This window comes from Bombus impatiens, unplaced genomic scaffold (assembly GCF_000188095.3).
Source record: "Bombus impatiens unplaced genomic scaffold, BIMP_2.2 scf_0235, whole genome shotgun sequence".
Lineage (NCBI taxonomy): Eukaryota > Metazoa > Arthropoda > Insecta > Hymenoptera > Apidae > Bombus > Bombus impatiens.
The window spans coordinates 1,158,190-1,178,379 of NT_176654.1; the positions used below are offsets into that span (position 1 = coordinate 1,158,190).

Sequence of the window (20,190 nt, forward strand, 5' to 3'; positions counted from 1 at the left end):
CCGAAACCTTACAATTTTATGAAATTAAAGAAGAATGAAATATCTGTAGCAGACCTTTGCCTTTGACTTGTGCATCGAAGTTGCGAAAGGTGTCTGTTATTCCATTTACTTTCGTCGTACCGTGACACGATGATATGTACGGTATATGTTACGTTATTCGCATCCATCGATACCGCTGCATTTGCGTTAGTTTAACGTATTGTTTCAGTGCTTGGTCCTTTATAGGTTTAGGGAATGACAGCCAATGCCGAAAGGACGAAGAAGAGGAACGCAGGATTATATAAATAAAAATGAATATGTAATTAAAATAATTATGAAATAATCAAATCTTGTCTCAGTGTATACGTTGCTCGCGCCAGTGTAACAATGTATACGATGTAACTCACGCGCATATATACTTCCGCGTATGCGTGTACATGTGCAACTCTGTCTGCATCGTAGGTTACATATACATTCGTACGTACGTGTGTTTCTGTAAGCGCGGGCGTGTGCTTAAAACACATACTTGAAACATATTCCCGTATCCAGGGAATATTCTTTTCTCGAAAATCTTAAATACTAAGCGAACAAGGGGGACAAAAGAGCGAGGAAAAGGGGATGAGAGAATGAGGAAGATGGAGAGAGGTATGTTCGCGGGTAATTTCGACAAATAAATTAGGGTTAGATCGTTCGAAAGAGAAAGAGAGAGAGTTAGAGATAGCGTAAAAAGAAAAACGATATAAATAAGAAGACATACGAAGGAATCGTCACGAGTTCCGATAGAGACATCGGCTTCCGGTCGCGCGAAACATCAAACACGCAGAACCCGTGGCTCACGAGATACGAGCTACGGCGAAGTTGCAAGAAGGAATATCTTTCGAATTATACAAACGTATAAATAATCGAGTGTACACACAGTTTGCGATCGAGAACGCGGAATCGAAAAAGAAATCCGCGCGTCGGCATCGCGTAGGGCCGTCCGACTACTTCCGACTTATTTACAATGCCCTCCGAGACTGCTCCGGCGATCATCCACGAACCTTACCCTCGCAGCACGCCGCCACTTATTCTTACCGCCTTAACGCGTGATTAAGCTACTTTTTCTTAGTCTTATTAGCGCGATCACGACGCGCCACGGAGTCCGGCCTGGAACGACCCGCATCGGACAACGTTTCGCCGTTAGTCGCGTTAAACGCATATCTTCGTACGATCGATCTTTTCGCGTAAGGTAGTTGGCGCGGTACGTTACAATTGCACAGATCGTTGCGAGCGGTTACGTTGCAAACGTATCGAGGTAAACATAAAAGTTTGAACAACCCGATGGTACGCGGTGCTTCGTGGCAGTGATAGGATTAACAGGCACGATCGCGACAGGTGAAACGCGTTCCATGCGTGTCGTTCCTGCGATTCTTTGATTCATCCTCCTTTTCTCTTCTTCTCTCTGCTGCGCAGTCGCGTTTCTAGTGCGCTTATTTACACGGTACCCGAACATTCCGTCCGTTCCTTCGTTCAAGCAAACTCGATCGAAGAGAAAAGCACACGTTCGATCGACCAACGATAAGATTCGACTAAGGAAGGAGGCCTGTGGAAAAGAAGCTGAATTCCGGAAGAGAAAATCGAACGAACGACGAAGGAGAACGGAGAGAATGTTCGAGGTAACTCGGCCATAAAAATTAAATAATATTCCAGCACGGTGTCCGTCCTCGAGATCGGCCATCCTCGAGAAATCGTTTTCTCTCGTTCTTCATCGAATTTCTTTCGCCGTCGCGACCTCAGTTGGCCACCTTGACGAATTCTGGATTCGGCACGCTGCAGTTATCCGCTGCGTACGCCGCGTGCACGAAGCCGCTTCCGGCCACGATATTTTTCCGGTCAACGGCGCGCACCCTGACGAAAAGAAACGCCGCGACGAGGGATGCGACTACTACTACGAGAAGAAGCATCACGAGACCACCGACGAAACCAGGCAGACTCATGCAGATGGTCTCGGGATCGGCCGAGGCGCTGGCGTTTTGGATAACGACCGTGGTATCGTTGCTGGAATTCGTTGTGCCTAAGGCGAAGTTCACGTCGCCTGGCGCGACCACCTGAATCGTCCTCGAGGTGTTCACGTCCGTCATCTCCTGGGCTGCTCGCTTGTACACGTGGCTCGAGATTAAGGTGACAGTGCGGTAGATACTCTGGAAAATCGAAACGATCGAATGAGTATCGTAAGCCTTTCATTCTTCGACAACGATCAAATAAATAATAAAGATACTCGTACGCTGGAACGACGAACATCGACGTATTTGTAGAAAAGAAATCTTATACTTCTTACATCGTTTTCAGTTGTATTATCGTACGATCGTTGTTATTACTCGCAGCAACAGAGTCAATAGCTAGATATACCATATCCCCGATAAAGATACGCAACGACGATTCACCGCGTTAATACGATAAATGCTGGTGACAACCAAGTTTCTCGGCAAAATCTGATTTATTATCCGATTTACCTAAATCGTACCTGTACTACCTCGATCAAACTCATCATTTTCAAAAGTAAAAATCCTCTTTGCGGAAAATCGTATTCTACATTTCAAATTCCCTTCTAATTGTAATTCTATAGCCGATGACTGCGTGTTTGTACAAATAGATATTTCTCTATATATAAAATAATCAGAACCTGGAAGAATCAAAAGCTAACCGAAAATTTATTTTATTTATTTTATTTCATCTTCGCATATTACGAGCACCTTGTACGTTGATTAATTTTTTTATAGATAAACTGACCCACACAAAGTAAATACTCACGGAATCATCGTCATGCAAATGTTCGTCGGCGGATCTTCGCCTTCTGGCACCTCTAAGCTCGGCTGGAAAACCTTCGACCGACCTCGGTCGACCTCCGAGGGTGGCCAGGTTACCCTCGAGCTCCTCGGAACCGGCGGTTCCCTTTCTCTTCACGGTCTGATAGGCCCCGGCTGGATGACCAGGAAGAGGGGGCGGAGGAAGGTGAATGTTATCTTGCGGGCTCTGCGGCGAGCTACTGGCCGTCGCATCTCCCGGCGTCGAACTCGGCGAGGAAGATGAGGTTTGTGCTTGCGGTGCTGGTACTACATCCGCGTTCTGCTCGCTGTTTCGAAGGTAATATTCGTTTCAAACGTTTTCGTATAAAATTTCGTATAAAACGGAAATTGCGAATCGCTAATAACGTGCAACGAATCAAATCAATCAACGTATCGAATTAATAACTATACGTCGTTGCAACGAAACGATATTAATTCGTGCTCCGGATACGAAACGAAGAGCGTCGTTAAAAGCATCTTCGCTGGCTTTATCGTACCATAATTTATTATGTTAATTATATGCGGTTATCATCTACCTGTAAGCTCCAGCCGGTCCGCTAGGATGCCGAGGATCGGCAAACGCCGGTGGTACACCGTATTCGGGTACCGGTGGCGCTCCATATTCGGCACCAAGGTTCTGATGAACCGGTGCACCGTATTCCTGAGTGAGAGCCGTGGCAGGGGCACCGTACTCGAGACCAGGATGTCCACATTTTGGCTCCGGACAATTGTAACGACAAACTTGTATCACGCATTGAAAATGAACGTTCATGCTATCGGGGAATTTGAAGGCCTGGAAGTAAGCGAAGCTGACGACAGAGGCGCTCGGACCGAAGTTCTTAATCTTCTGGAATCTGCAAGCAACCAAGAATCGTTACACCTTGTTTCGTAGTCTATAATAGAGTCGACAATGTCGAAAGTATTGAGATTACGAAACTGTGTATACGCTTAATCGCTCGATCGCGAATAAAGAACGAAGAAATTACAATTTACGATGGGACGAAAGGATATTATTATTTACCTTGACATGATCTTCGGCCTAACAACGCAACCATACTGATCTACCAGCTGAATAGGTGCTCTTTTGCCATCGTGGGCAACGCAGTTTCTCACCAACATGTCGAACTTATTCTCATCGTCTTTGATAGCCAAGACCATGGTCATGGTTTGCCCTATCTTCACTATGCCGGAGACTTCGCTGGCCCATGGTCCTTTGCCAACCTGGATCTGCATCCAGCATTGCAGATTGTCGCCGAGGAAGTTGGCGGTAACGGCGTGTAACATATCCACTTGGAAGGGTCTGAAGGTTACTGCCTTCTCATAGAAATCGTACCAAGTGCAGCGCAGCTTCCTCGCTTGATCCCACACTTCCTGCACGTACGGATCGTACTGAACGATTATAGTGTTCTCCACGTAACTACCGGAAGGTGTCGGAGCTCCGTAAGCCGCCACGTTATGGTTAGCGGAAGAACTCATTCCGCAGGAATTCAAGAAGATCTCGAAGGTGGCGCTCAGATGACCCGTGCCTGGCTTCAAGTGAACGCAATGCGGATCCGAGTAGAAACCCTTACTGAAGATCATTCCGTAAAACGGCCTGTCGAACTCGATGTTTACCCGCATGTGCGTCTTCTCGCATTGCACCTGCAAATGTTTTATTTGCGGCGTGTCCGGAGACGCCAGCGGCCAATTTTCTTCGGCGCCGTGCGTCGCAGGAGGACCATATTGCGCCGGTGCCCCGTAAACCGATCTGTGTTCTAAAGGCAGTGCGCTACTGTCCACCAGCGGAGCTTCGCAATTTACCCTCTGAAAAATACGAACGAACGTTTCTTTAGCTTTTCAAGCGCATTATACATCGACCGCGACTTACCTGCAACTCGTCGTTGCGATTACCAGTTAAATAATAGTTATTCTACTAAATCGTCGATCGTTCAATAGACGAAACATTAACCATCCAAGATGCATTTTGCAAATTATATTTCCAATCGTATGGAAAATACGAGTTTCGATGAATATTAACTCTGTCGTTCTTCTTTCGGTCGTTTCGGAAAATATCTCGAGCGATTTCTCGTTTAAATTTCGTTCGAACTTATTCGAAATGTCGTTAGAAATGTCGCTAAAATTATAGCGAGAACGGAATATAACGACGGAAGGGTCGCAGTAGGGTTAAATGGGAAAATGTTCGTAATCGAGGTTCGAGAACACGTACAGAAGCTACGACGAAGCAGGAAAAAATAAGAGGTATTTGTTAAACGACTCTTAACGGACGACTCGAAGGAATGACGCGTTTTATGACGGACGGGCCAACTGCCCTTTCCAAGGCTCCGCACGTATGTGGAAAGACAATTTAACCGGCTGCGTTTCGAAACTCAGCGGTAAGTCATAACGGCGAGTTAACCAGAAATATGGACTGGCAACACGATACCGGAAAATCTTCCTCTATCCTCTATCTTCTACCCTTCTTCCTCCATTTATTTCTTCCTTTCTTGTTTTTTCTTTCCATTTCACCGCGTCTACTGCGAACGGCGTCGAAGCGCCGGTCCTTTTCGAAATACAGCGAATGACAATGAGCTCGATTCGAGCACCTCCGGCTCGTTTCACCGGAGTAAAGCGAGGAAGAGGCGAGTTGCATTAGGAATTCCACGAACGTTATTCGTCGTTGCAACCTTTCACGGAATGCCAATCGAATGCGGGTTACGGTGCTCGAGATTCCATGCAATTGTGCTGTGAATTGTCAGACCGATCCGACCTTGAAGATCATCAAGCGCAGCTCGACGGTCCAAGTTCCTCCTGCGATAGATGTCAAAGATATCGGAAACGAAAAGACACTTTAATTTCCCTCGTACTGCGATAGTTTCATTGGCACTTGAGAAATGGCGGAAAAATGAAAACGTCGTTGTCGAAGGATAAAATAAATATCGATAAAAATAGGGAAATACGGTAAATAAAAGTAAACAAAAGTATACGATAAGCAGATTTATAATAGAAAACAAAAGAAAATTGCAACACTTGTACGCTATTTTGTCCAAAAAAAAAAAAAAACACAAAATCATTACGATTAACACGATCAACATTTTAATAATAGCAAGAGAACAACACAAAAGGGAGCTATGAAAATCTAACGTGTAACTAATACCCGCTTAAATTTCAACCGAATCGAGTGCTTTTGTCCAATTAAACTAATGTATTATTAGTGAAATTTAGTAAACCGGAAGTTGCGAATTAACGGTGTTAAAAATTTTCTCGCCTGACATAACAAATTAGAAATCGTTTGGAAAATAAATAAAATAAGTAAACATTTCCGACTAAAGTTTTTAGACAGATTAAAAGTATAGCGTAGTAAGTAAGTATTTACTGTCTTCGTTTGCACATTGCTTCGGCTTTTATTGATTTAAGCGATTCGATAGTAAAATAACCGAAGCTTTGCAAGCGAATCGTACAAACTCCATTCCATCCGCTGATACAGAACAATTGTAAAATTGCGAAGTTTTGAAAGTCAAAAGTTTGGAAAATTGCTACGTTTTTTTTTTTTTTTTTTTGTCACAAAGGTTGTTACAGTTTTTGTCGTGCTTGTTAATTATCCAGTTCGCTCATATTATCAATCGATAAAAATTGTTGTGCAAAAGACACGGATTTTTCAAATTTAACCCGTGCTTCGTGCCTTTCGTTGTATTTGAGGAGGCAATCGCGGTTTAACGAATGCGAGTCACGAGTCGCATCCGACACATGCTGGCAGCTATTACATGGGTCAGAATTTGTATTAATACGACTAAGTGAGTCGGTTAAAAGCGACCGAAAACAAGGGTACTGTTATACAACAGACATTCTTCGGTTCAAATCGATCGCGTACGCATATCGAGGATGTCGAGAGTTCTGACCAACGCCCACAGATTTCGCATTCCAGGTTAACTCAATTGACATACGCACGCGACCGAATCATGTACCGAATAAATAGGCTTACTCCGAATAATTTACATTTGTTCAACGAGCTGAGTCTCGACAAAATTATCGGTATATACAACGGAAGCAAATACGACGAAATAATATTTCATACGTTTTATCATTGTATGATAAGAGTGCTATATGGAAAGTGTCTAATAACGTCGCTTGGCGGCTGAAAAGAGTTTAAAATTGAAACAGTTTAAATATGAAACAGTTGGCTGGGAATAACCCGATGGATTCCGTGTCGTTAGAAACGAATAATATTCGTTTAATCGCGTTAGACCTAATTAATTGGTTTGTGCAGTCCGTGTGCCACTAATGTAGCGTACCGATTTGAACTAAAAGCAAAACTTTTCTATGAAAAGCAAAGGACGAGCCCTATGGTGTTTTCACCTGTAACCATAAAACGATAAAATAGCTATGTTGTAAGAGCGTTGATACTCATTACCCGTATACGTGTTGTATCGTATTTAATTGATTTTCGCATTGACGATCTCTTTTGTTCTTTACAAACGAAAGTACCGTGTATTTACCGACTCTGTGTCTCATTCATACATTGCTTTGCTTTTTATCGATTCGGTCGATGCCATTTTTCTTTTTTGTCCACTTTCCACTCTCCGCTTTTTGCAATATCAAAGATTTAATTCGCTGTAATCGAACAATTTGTATTTAATCCGTCGTCGCGAGCGAAACCATTTTATAAAACCATTTTATGGTACGCAGAACGTCGCAGTTATCAAAAAAGAAAAAAAGAAAAAAGAAAAAAAGAAAAAAAGAAAAAAAAAGAAAGAAAAGAAGAAAGATCACGAACAAGGATCACGTATAGACAAGGCGAAAAGTAACTGTACAAATGTAGTCAGGTTCCTGAAATTACTCGAGTTCCTGTTACAATAGAGTTACGAAACCGAAGCGTCTTTCTCTACCAACCGCTTTCTGTCCGTCGTCTCACTGTGGTGCTCTCTTATACACGATAAAACCATAAATTATCGTTTTCTCAAGTAGTACTCTGTCCAATCGCTTCGTATCAAGCGAGTCCAACGAGATTAACGAAGCTAATTTAATTCATTTCACTCGGATAGAAAGAAAAAAGGAGACAACCATGATAAATGCCCGTAATCATTTACAGGTGTCGGATAAAAAACGGTATAGAGATGTTACTTAGATCTCGCGTCATATTTTATTTCTGCTTCGTTACGTTGAATCAATTTCGAGCAATTCCTGAGTCAATTCCGAAGAAAGATTATATGGAAAGCGAAGACCGAAGAATATACGAAGGAATATAAATTTTCTACGCGAGTTAACGAAAAGAAAATAAAATAAAAAAATAGTAAAAAAAGACGATTCGATATCGACTAATGCATATACGAATAGTATATAAGTCGACGATTTTCTCACGCTTATATCGTAAATTAATTCGAAGAAACCTATACTATTACAAGATCTCTGAAAGTGTTCCATTAATTGAATCATTTTCTCAACTCCTACTCGTGATTATATCAAAACAAAGAGAAAGCTTTTGCATCTTCCATAGGATGCCTTTCGTTCGTAATTACTTCTCTGTCTTCGTAACTTGCTCGTGTCACCTTATATTCCGCCACGTGCAGTAATTAAAAATATAATTTGAAAAATCGCCGATTAACTATAACGTAGTCATCTGGCATCGGAATAACGCTCCAATATACGCTAGTTTTTTAATTCTCAAAAGGAAATAAAAAATTAATAATTGATTCGTTCGACTTAATATCATCCGATGATCGCGTTCGTTCAAATGTATGGTAACAGGATCGTCCGAAGGAAGAAAGATTCGAAATCGGAGCAAAAAACGTTCCATACGGAAGAAAGTGAAAAGAAGAGGATTAAACGTAAACCCCGCAAATATAAGATATAGCGGTACTATTAGAAAAGTGAAAAAGAACTCTGCACACGATTTCACAGAAATCAGAATAAGAAAAAGAAAACCGATATGTTGGCAAAATTTGACAACAAAGCTCAACGTACCATGAAAAACACGGTCGATGCCTACAAATAAACTACAGACAATAGAAAGAACGATAGTCGAACGATAACAAGTATCGAAATATCGATCGATACTTTTCTAATCGTAATGAAACGATAAAAAAAAAGGACGATTCGCGATCAACAGGAAACGCACAGTTCGTGCCTGACCGATAGCCAGGTCGACCGTATCTACGCATACCTGGCCGCTTTCTTGTTCTACTTGCACCTGCACCCGATCTGGTCTAAGGACTTTCTGAATAGAAAAGTATCGCGGAACCGGTCGATGCGTGAAACGAAATCGCCTAGCGACGCGGCGTTCATTGTGGACAAGACCGAGCCGTGACCGAGCGCGCATTCTACTCTTCTGGAGATTTCGAAAACGGCCGAGAAAATTGTCCGGCGAGCGGCGATTTTATTTCCACGCGGTAATCTTTACGCAAATTTAATCTCAACTAGCATCGTTGAGAAACGGCAACTTCCTTCGTGATTTCTCTATTCCATCTACGTGGCGGTCCTCGTCAGCGATTATTCGTTATTTGTAAACGCGTTATTTGTTATCCGAATCCTTCCTTTTGACAGATGGATTCGAATGATAGTTCAAATAATAGCGAAATAAAGAAATTCAATCGGTAGAGGTGTATCTTTGATCGCGACCTCGTTAAGATTTCATCTCGATAAACGGAGTTCACGCAAGGATAGGATAATTTTTGTTGATTTTTTAATTTCCCTATTTTAATTAATCTCTCGTGGATTAAGATGGCTACTAAGTCAGATTCAAAGACGCGTCTGCCAAAAAATAGACGATAAATCTATGAAACGTTTTAAACGATCAAAGATATCTTCGAATATCGCTGCGATCGACAGTTTCGAAACGTTCGATAGGACGTAGAAAGGTTGGCTCGACTAGAAGATTCGCAGCGAGATTTAGGCAAAATTTGAAGACAGCGTACGATATACGTATAGAATTGGTATCTCGTTAAATAATATTCCGACTTTTGTTATTCGTATTTTGTCACGGTGACGAAATGGTCGTAAATTGGTACGTAATTGGCTGATTGTCAACCGATTAGCATTTGAATACACGCATTTATCTATCGAGTAACACACGGGCATCTACTTTGAACTGCTTTGGACGACCTGAAAGATTCGAAGCTGGAAGAAGTATCTTTGCCATCAAATATTTTTATAGAAATGCGTAATAAGTAATTTTTGAGGAATGCAATTAAACGTATAACACGCAACGGAATACGGTAGAATAAATCGACTGGCAAAAATACTATCCAATAATCCAATAATACTTTCCAATAATCTGATACATATCAAATCGCAAGTAAAACGTGTGCTTTGGTAACGGCAGTCTTTGATTTTATTAGAAATTTGTATGGCAAGTTGAGATCAAGACGATCGAATGGTATATGAAAAGAAAGAAGTAGAAAACGGAAAGTAAGAGTGGAAAAGGTCTGTATTGTATAGCGTTCGGCATTGAATTTCTTTATGGAGCGTCTGCACGGCGAGTTACTTTCGTTACTCCCCCGCACGTTCGATACGTTTCGCTAATGGAAGAAGCCAGGCGCGAGAGCCACCTCCGTGCCCGAAGGAAGCACGGTAGCCGTACGAAGATCCAGACTGATTTCACTTTTCCATTGTCATCCAGCGGGAAGCCCATCGTTCGTATCCGCCGCCCATCGGACGGCACACACTTTCACCCAACACCGAGGACAAAACTGACGCTAGTTAATTGGTTCGATTCCGCCAGCGTCCTGCCTTTAATTAGAACGTTCGCTTTATCACGATGTCCGTCGAATCACGCCACCGCGAGACGTGCCTCGAAGCAGGACAGAGCCAAGAAACTGTCGCGTTGCCAAACAATCCGATAAAATTGCTTTACGTTATTCGCCCGGCAATGCTAACGCAATGATTTCATTCGAACAAGTACACTTACGATCGGCGTTTATACTATCGGTTCGTTTTCCACCATCCGTTGCAACATGCATCTTCCAATTTCGTTTCTAATTTTAGCAATACGATCGCGATAATCGTATTTCGTTACAGCGCCAATCAAACTTCGATGCCAACGAAAACAACGGAGAAAGACCGAGCGATCCGTCGGAAACACGAAATGCGCGATAATCTGGTCGAAGCGGCCGAGTTTCGCTCGTTTAGAAAGCAACGCGTTTCCACCGATTCTGCGGGTCCACGTACTCGCAACATACACCGTCGAAAATAAGATAGCCGATTTTACCAAGAGAAACCACGACGTCTCGTAATATCGACCGTCTGTTTCGCTGTACATGGCGGCGAAAATGTAGGCCGGGTCAGTCAGCTCGAGCGACGCGATGGTACCAACATGTCGCGAGCGTTTCGATAACACGACTATCGTAAGCTCGTCTTCGGGAAATTAGACTGTCGGGAGAAAATTCGCTGGCCGACGACACGCTGATCACGCGTCATTTTCATGCGAACGAAGCCGTGTTCTCCTTAAGACGAACTTGTTTCGCGAGCAGATGCAGATTTTAGCGAACCACGTTCGCTACGAGTGCGATTAAAAAGTGTTTCCGAGTATAATCGACCTTGTCGTTTTACTTTACAAACGATTAAAGGAACACGTAATAATATTTGTTAAACTTTGTATTTCAATTTCAAGCTTTTAGCAGCGTTACGCAATGACAAAGAATTTGACACGAACTATTTAGAAAATAATTATCGCTTTGTATTTATAAAAAAAAAAACAGGCATCGGCGATTCTGTTACACATATACGATGATATTCGAGATATCAAATTTATAACGCTATATTCGATCGCCTGTGTCTCTCGTTGTCACGATCGGTATAAAAATCACGCGTTGATATTTAACAAATGATATAATCGTTTATACGAAGCATTTGCTTTCAAGTTCGTCTCTTATCGTCGTTACATCGGTATTTTAGTATTTTACTACTTATAGTGGAAATTGGATAATTACAGGAATTCCAAGAAATGCTACCGCCGAATGCATCGTTTGCTCGAATGTAAAATTAATCGTCGTTTACATAAAATAAAAAGGAAAGCAATTCCAATTGCCATAGACGTAATTATGCGGAAATTCCCACTCGATAGAAATTATAAGAAACTACAAAAGTGGACAGCGAACGTTCGTGCATTTATGGGAAATTTAAAGTCGCAAAGAGAAGGCAACGAGTAAAGATCTTTTGCTCTTTCGCAGTTGTAATTTTAGATAACGAGAAAATGTTGGTCGGCTGGCAAGTAGCGTAATAAGAACTCGGACATCTTAACTAGGGAATCGTTTGTTCTTTAGTCAAAAATGGAGACTGTCGGGAAAACCGAGGCGATCCAATTACAAGGAGACGATTAAAACGACGGCGCGTAGCCCTAACCGTGAGAATCAGGTTGAGAACCGTGGCGAGTGTACGCTCTTTTGTCCAAGTCTGAACTCGCGGGGTGGGATTTTAATTAAAGAAGAACACCGCACGCCGGTACTGCTATGCGAAACGGCGCGACGCGACGGTGCATTAAGCGCATAAACGGCCGTTCCGTCCTTCACTGGCTGCAGCGTTCCTTCTTTTCTACGAATTGTTTCACGAACGTGACGAACTTATCACTGACAATGAGTGTATACCGCTGGTTCCAGCCGTAGCTTTTCGTCTCGTCGGTTTACATTTAAAAGTCCTGATTTCTCGCCTGGTACCTGCTCTTTACGCCTCGCTCCCTGGGCTCTACTGGCTTCACATTCGGAAATTTCGGCTTTCCGTTTTTAACACTCGTATTTCTTCGATTTGCGTCTAAAGACTTTGCTCGGGCGTTTAAAATGTGTTGTTCGCCAACGAAATTCGATCGAACTTTGCGTCATTTGTAGGCTTAATACCCTGGTTATTCGATGTCAGGAAATAACTGTTGCCATCTACTGTTTCATAACGCGAAACGAAAGTTGAAATTAAGTGTACACGTTTTATAAAACATACTTGTCCCTTATATAATATACGATATTTTGAAACACGTTCGAGGCATTTTCCTAATTGCGTTACTTTACATACGTCATATACGTCTATATGTATAATTGGTTCATTGCGCTACGTTCGTTGCGATATATTATTGCTACTTCTGCTATCGAGCGTTAATTCATCGATTGGACGATTAACGGTAAAACGAAAGAGAAATGTTTTCGTTTTGTTAGTTTTACTCTTACCCCGATATTGTTTCTAGAAGAAGAAAGTAAAATTATAAAGATATTCCAATTCGACATTTTTATTTTTCGTTAACATAAAATTATTTGCCTTTAAAAGATATTCGTGGTGAAGAATTGAAATAACAGTTCAACGATGAACCGAGAACGAAACGAACGATAATAACGAAATTAACGTTATTATTTAAGAAAAAGGCGAATGCTAGGCGTCGCTATTAAGATGTTTAAAGCGATCACAGAATCACGCGGATGATGTTCGATTACGCTGGCTAGGGAGGTGCAGGTTCGTGAAACAAGTACAGTGTATCGCAGCTCGCGGTCACCCACAAGATTACACGTTTCAAACGACCACAAAGAAGAAGAATGTTAGCGTTCTTTTCCCTATTCATCGGCCTTTATCAATAGCGGTTCGCTAACGGCTGTGAAAGTTGCACTAAATGATTTCACTCTTCTTCGACTACACGACCATAAAACACTTTCGATGTAGTCGTACCTCCTATATCAACCTTTTCCTACCTCTATTCGTCCATGTTACTAATTTTCAGACTTGTCAATTAGAAGTATAATTTTTTAAATTTTTTAAATTTAAAAAACAAATTCGTTACCTACTAACTGTGTAACGTTACTAGTGAAAATTGAAGTAATTGCTTCGTCCAATTTTTACCCATTTCTCCGTTATTCCGTGAGCTTATTTTTTTATTAATTTTTTATCTTGCCACTAAACGATCTCCGGATCTCGGAACCAAAACACTTTCATATGGGTTAATCTTTCGTATCTGAAATATTTTCTCCGTAACAGAGACGACACGGCACTAACTAAATACTTTCCATACTTTCCACACCGACACGTTAAACGATTTCAACGTTACGTTTAAAAACTTAATAATTTAATAACGTATACGCATTATGCGTGTTTACTTCGCAGCGAGCGTTAGTTCGATCCACGAATTTAGCAAAATTCACTTTGATCCATTTCTATAGAGTCACCGAAGCAATTATAAAAGTGAAAAACATCGCTACACCGGACACCGTAAACATTTTTTCTTTTCTTTCTTTCCTTCGCATCTTCTAGCGATTTCGCTTCTTAAGCGTATGTCCACTCGTTTCACGATATACATATACATCCTCTATGTAATATATGTCGGATGATAATCGTCGAAACGTCGATAGCAAGCACGCAGATTTTTATTGCATCTTGGAGCGATAAAAACTAGAGCGATATTTTTTATTTATAAACGCACGTGCGAGCCTTCGGTTTCGTTTCTGTGCTTGGGACGGCACGAGCTACCGGCAAGGAATGCAATTAAACGCGTTAGAAGCTAAGATAAATGCCAGTTTGGTGAACCGCAGCCGCTAATTTCCAGAAGCCGGGATCCCCCGTTTCTACCACGAATTATTAGCGAGATAGGTTAGTTTCGTGCGTTAGTCGCGACTGGTCATCGGCCGTGCAGCCTTCGCTCCTACCAAACGATCACCATCGAGCCGTCTTCGGAGCACGCTAGCCCACGAATTGACTTTTTCTCATTTCTCCATAAACCATCGCGAAAAGACCTTTTTTCTCCGCGAGACTGCCGTATCCGGCCGGTTAAACGAAAATGCGACCCGTGCGCGTCTTTCGCGTTGTACGCCGACCGTTTGCTGTTTACATTAATTCTGCAACATATTTCGGTCTAACGTAATTTCGTCCGCGACGCGTTTCGCGCAGCTCGCCGTCGCGAGTCGGATTTTAAGCGTATTTCATCGCGGCAAATTCGTTAAGCGATTTAAAAGACGCGACGTACCGTTCGATGATATTTTACGGGTAAGGATAGTGGTTTAACGTTGGCTCTAAAATATACGAGAACACGATGGATGCAACGTAAAGAATTATCGAACAGGTACGTGACGCGAATTATTCACTTTTGACGAAACGTGTAACGTTATAATACACACGGTGTATCATCGTGGGTTTCGCGTGTATTTTGCGAACGATAATTCGCGTAGTTTTTTTAATCCCCCAACCGTAATATGCAGTCTTCGTGTCACTGTTTAACTACGACTGCATCGGCAACTTTATTTCAAATACAACGATATTCGTAATTCTGCTACTCCCGCGTTTAAACCGTTTAGCAGCAACGTAACAAAATCGCTTTACACCAAATGTAAATCTAGTCTTCGCGAGAAAAGATTTCGTAACAAACGAGCAGCCATAAGGTGTACTTATAATTAAAAATGTTCAATTTCAAGTGAATTATGTAACTATTTTTGCGTGCGAGCGACGCATATGGTGTAAACTTGACTTCACCCTAATCGTACCTTCCAGAACAACTATCCAAATTTCGTTTCTCGTTTCTCGTTTGGTGCAAACCACGATCTTTCCAAATACTTGACAAAAGACGTCAACAACGCCTCCGTTCGAATTTTTTCGACGATAGGAAAGAAGCTACCGTTGCGAGACAATCGAACGAGACGCGCGCGATCGTTTCGCGTTAAAAGGCGTACAACAGCCGAAGCGAGACGAAACGAGACGAGACGAATGGAAGACGAGACGAGACGAGACGAGACGAGACGAGACGAGAGGACGCGAGGACAGAGCGAGACATTTCTCAGGAAAGAAAGCTGCCAATGGAAAAGAAGTCGATCCTCGGCTGGAACTCGACTAGAGTCTGACCTGCTACGTATCGTCTCGCGAATCGTCGTTCCTCTTGATAGAGAAAGAGGGAAAGAGGGAAAGAGGGAAAGAGGGAAAGAGGAAAAGAGGGAAAGAGGGAAAGAGGGAAAGGGGTACAGGGGGGAGGGGGGGGGAGGTAAAACAGAGATCGAGGAAACACGGCGAAGAGCGAGCGAGGAAGAAGGAGCATCGTCTAGAGAGTATAGTCGAAAGAGGGCATCGCGTCCGGCGCGACGACCTACTATCTTCGCTTCGGCTGCTCGACCGTATAGTTAACATCGACTACACCGTAGTGGTGTCCGCAGGTACACATCGTGTACGTACCTGCGAACAGCTAACTGTTGCACCTAGCCGTTTTCATTCATTCCTTCCTCTCGCGTTTCCGAGCGTCGTTCCTTCTTCTTTCGAATTACGTAATCTTCGGAATTTCTAAAATTTACTCGTAAAATTTCATCGAATCGATTTGTGAAAATTACGCAGGACCAGCTAACGGAGACAGCCCCATTGTCATTTGTACGATTACTCGTTGATTATACATCTAATTATTCCAAGATTAGCAATGCGTATACGTTGTTTTCCATTATCGTTCGGATTATACGAAAACCTGTTAAATCAATTTTATTTGAATTTTATTTCTCTTCGAGGAACGCAACGTTTTGCTATCGTTGTCTACGACCAGATCGTGACATCTTTATGCAGATTCGAACTTGCATGGAAGTCTCGTTTACCGTGTAGCGAGTATTTCTTATATTTTTACGAGTTTCGCGATACGTACTGTTGCGATTCGTATTACAAGGTCTGTACGATCGCATCGTCGATCGAGTAACGAGTTTTCTCTAATAAACGAGACTGTCGGGAACGTTTTGAACTTGGCACTTTCAAAGTGCTTATCGACTTACTTGATCGTGATATATCGAGCTGCTTTTTGATCTTCCGTTCCGCGAATTATTTACGTTATTTTACACGCGATAGTGGCTTATTATTCGTTCGACTCTCTTCCTACGATATATCGCATGGCGCTTAACGAAAACGACCGATAAAAATCGTAGCTTCGAGTTGGAAACTTTATATTAAAATAGAATGAAACAACCGTAACCAATGCAATACCGGCTTCGTATAACGTTGTGCTTCCGTTAAACGTTATCGCACAAACTAGTACGAAATCAATTTGCAACTGTTACAAAAATAAATTTATTAATTACGTAGAATGCAATTTATTCCTAACAAAAACTTTGCTTTAATCCCACTACTCGTCCTCCCAGCGGCTACATTTTTAACAAGCAAATAACAAAGCGGAATGAAATATCCATCGAACGAATGGAATGAAATTAACGACGATAAGTCTCGCTAATTGCTTACTCGGGATATCTTTTATCCGTTTTCGTTAAAAACATTTGTATCGATGAAATTCAACATCATGGTTGCAAGCTCTCGTTAATTCGCATCGATCGGCGAATACATTTTGTCCGATTAACGCAAATTTAAATGTTTATTCGGCAAAGTATTACATACACCTGGACAAATTGATTGCGTTTATCCGAACATAATTATAGAAAGGTGGAAAAACGACACGGATCTACGCGCACAGCCAACGTTCGTAGGTTATAATCCGCTTGTAGTAGCGCAATATGCAAACACCATGTGTAGACCACGCGTTCCCTTTTATTCCACCCTTCGCGGTTTTTCATGCAGCAACTAAAAAGATACACGCATCCGTGAAATATCGATTGGCATTCGGATTAAACGATAAAACCGACAAAACTCGTCCAACTTTCCTCCAAATCTCCATACATACGACACAGCTAACTGGATCGACTTTCGAATTCAACGAGTTAGCCTAACTGGACAGAAAGCGTTTGAAACGAATTTATCGCTTCGATTCCATTTGTTTAAAATCGCGCACCTGTAATTCCTGTAAATAGCTCAACACGCGAGACACCATTCGATCGCAGCAAATGCCGCGCGTTATTCCAATAAATTTTCATTTCAATTTCTTACGATGATCGATTTCTCGTTCGTTTATTCGTTTATTCCTTTATTCGTTTATTCGCTATTCAAAGAATTTATTTACCTATTCGTAATGTTTTGTTTCTGAAATAATTACTTTCCATTCGTTTTAAAGAAACATTTCTTATTAACGTACGTATGCTTTGTACGACACGTCGTTACCTTTCTGTTCGTTAATCGAAATAATTTTTCCTAAGAAATTGCACGAAATTTGTGCGCGTAAAACTTCGTTTACTTGTACGAAAGCTCTAGAGCACTTACCAAATAAATGTTAAGAATCGTTTAATTCGAAGAAACGTTGATAATCGTTGTCGAAGAAAATATCGATTAATATTTCGTACGACCTTTCGTTCCTTCGATATCGAAGATTCTATAAAGAACATTTTCGTTAAACCCGTTTCATATCACCTGTCGATCAAAATTAATTCCAGTTGGATCGAGTTTAGTCCGTACAAGCTATAGAACTGCCAAGCCAGTAAATATAACTAGTATCTGATTTTTTGTCTTCGCAATTATTAAAACCGAACAAACGTATTTTGTAACATTGATATTTACCTTAAAAGATAAAAGTATAATCGCTACACCGATTTTTACGCGTTTATGGGAAATGTTCGAGTATAAAAATGCACGGAATGCACATAATACTCATAGATACGCTATTTTCAGAAACACGATTTCATCGTCCGCCTAGATTCCATAAAAATACGAGTTTACGTAAATATCCGCAGTTGGAACCCTAATCCCACTACGTACATATTAAGATGTATAGTAAAGACGAAAGATGGGGGCAGTTTTAGCGTCGAGATATTAAGTCGCGCGTGGCACGCTCGTACTCGACCGCTCGTTCCAGACTGTTCAAAGTGGTAACCGTTTCCATTCAGGCTTTTACCTCGAAACGATCGGCGCCGATCGACCACGATACATAGCGCGAGAAGAGCCCGCGGCAACCTTCATTCCCCTCGAGCATCAACGTCGCGTTGTTTCTCGGCCAGCATGCGCGTCCCGCGAATAGCGGTCCAACCGGCGAACGTTTAGACATCGATCAAACACGATCGCTTTTTTTCATCCTATCCGAAGGACATTGCGCGTTTTTTAACGCTGATGAAAATCGTTAACGGTCCGATCTGAATCATCGATCCTGCAGTCGCGGCGACATCGAAATCGCGTTTCAGCCACGTTATTATCGCGCGATCCTTACGAGTAGATCGCCGAGTCCGTTTACGTTACGACAAACCAGTACAAGATATACGTTCTTTTCTCGCGATTCCGTACGAAGAAATATGAAATCGCTGTCGGTCGGAGGGTTAACCACGAGTTCGACGAAGGAAATCACGTGCAATCACGCGCTATGTGTCCTAAATTTCCGGATGTTTTCGGACTTGTTCGACGAGCGATCAAACGTCGAGAGAATTCATCGCGCTTTTTTCCGCTATGACGTCGACACTCGAAAACGACACTCGAAGGACGATGTCGTAACGGGTTCGACTACGAATAAATCGCACAGCGTCACCGATGCGAGATCGCAACACGCGACAGTTGCGATATCCTAGCGGAATCGTACGCCCGTGCGCATCGCACGATTAAAAAACATATATAGCCGAATCGCGAAGCGTGACCGACGCTCGGCATCGTCGTTGCGACACCGCGACGTCGCATCCGTTCTAAACGAGGGGGGAACAGTCGCTAACTGCCACGTTAATCTCGTTCGTTCGACGGTTAATCAAAGGTTGGCAAGTAGCAATACCGATCGTAATAACGCACGAATCGATCGTTCGTGTAACGACGTAACCTGCGCTTACGAACAAACAGTCGATCGTTAAGACGCGAAATCGGTGATAACGATATCGAGGATGATTGTCGCCTCGGAGTGCGATTTAATTAAACGACGTTCGTTAAAAGACGAAGGCGAAAGGTTGGTTGGAAACTTTGAGATTCCTGTAATCGCTGGTTGAAGTGCGGCGCTTATTAATTATTTTGTTAAGCGTCGAAGGACTATCGATTCGCTGCGTAACAGTTTTCTTGAAACAACGTCTTTCGAGAGCTACCTTATCAAAAGTAGGATAACTTTGCCATCTCGCACTTGTATCTATCAAATTTTGACGAGGATCGACATCTTAATTTCCGATAAGAACAACAGTCTTCTCCGTATCATGGTAAACGTTACTATTACTCTGTAGTTCGAGAATCGAGAAACGTGTACTTATCTGTGACTCTAACGTTTCGCGTGGATTACGAAGACAATTTAACCTATCGTAGCGAGAAAGAGACGGGCGACGTCGCCAAATTCTGTTTACTTATTCCCATTGCGGTTTATACGCGGAATCGCGTCGTATTTTGCCCTTGTAATACTCGTAATACTCGTAATACCGATTCATAACGCATCGCGTTTCCACTTGCGCGTACAGAAACGCGTACAGAAATCTCCGAACGCGTGCCATTTAGTTCGACGAAACTCGGGCCCAAGCGGTAGACATCGACGCGCGCTAAACAGACCAGACCGATGCTCGTAAACATCGACCAACGTTCAGCGACGATCGTAACGGGCAAAAAAAAAACAGTCCGCGAGCTCGGCTTGTTGCGTTTACGTTCGGCCCAAGTATCCGGTCGCGAG

General features: G+C 42.3%; 1 protein-coding gene across 14 annotated transcripts in view; it reads right to left on the minus strand.

Moving 5' to 3' along the window:
* Positions 1–276: 276 nt before the first annotated feature.
* Positions 277–20,190, minus strand: part of LOC100742711 — a 64,283-nt gene continuing 44,369 nt past the window's right edge. For all 14 annotated transcript variants that reach the window (XM_033320090.1, XM_033320086.1, XM_033320093.1 and 11 more), the window contains 4 exons: positions 3,826–4,607; positions 3,341–3,658; positions 2,770–3,091; positions 277–2,159 (listed from right to left, as the gene is read on the minus strand). In XM_033320090.1, the coding sequence (XP_033175981.1) occupies positions 1,752–2,159; positions 2,770–3,091; positions 3,341–3,658; positions 3,826–4,607 (1,830 nt within the window). In that variant the 3' untranslated portion in view covers positions 277–1,751. The remainder of the gene's footprint in view (positions 2,160–2,769; positions 3,092–3,340; positions 3,659–3,825; positions 4,608–20,190) is intronic.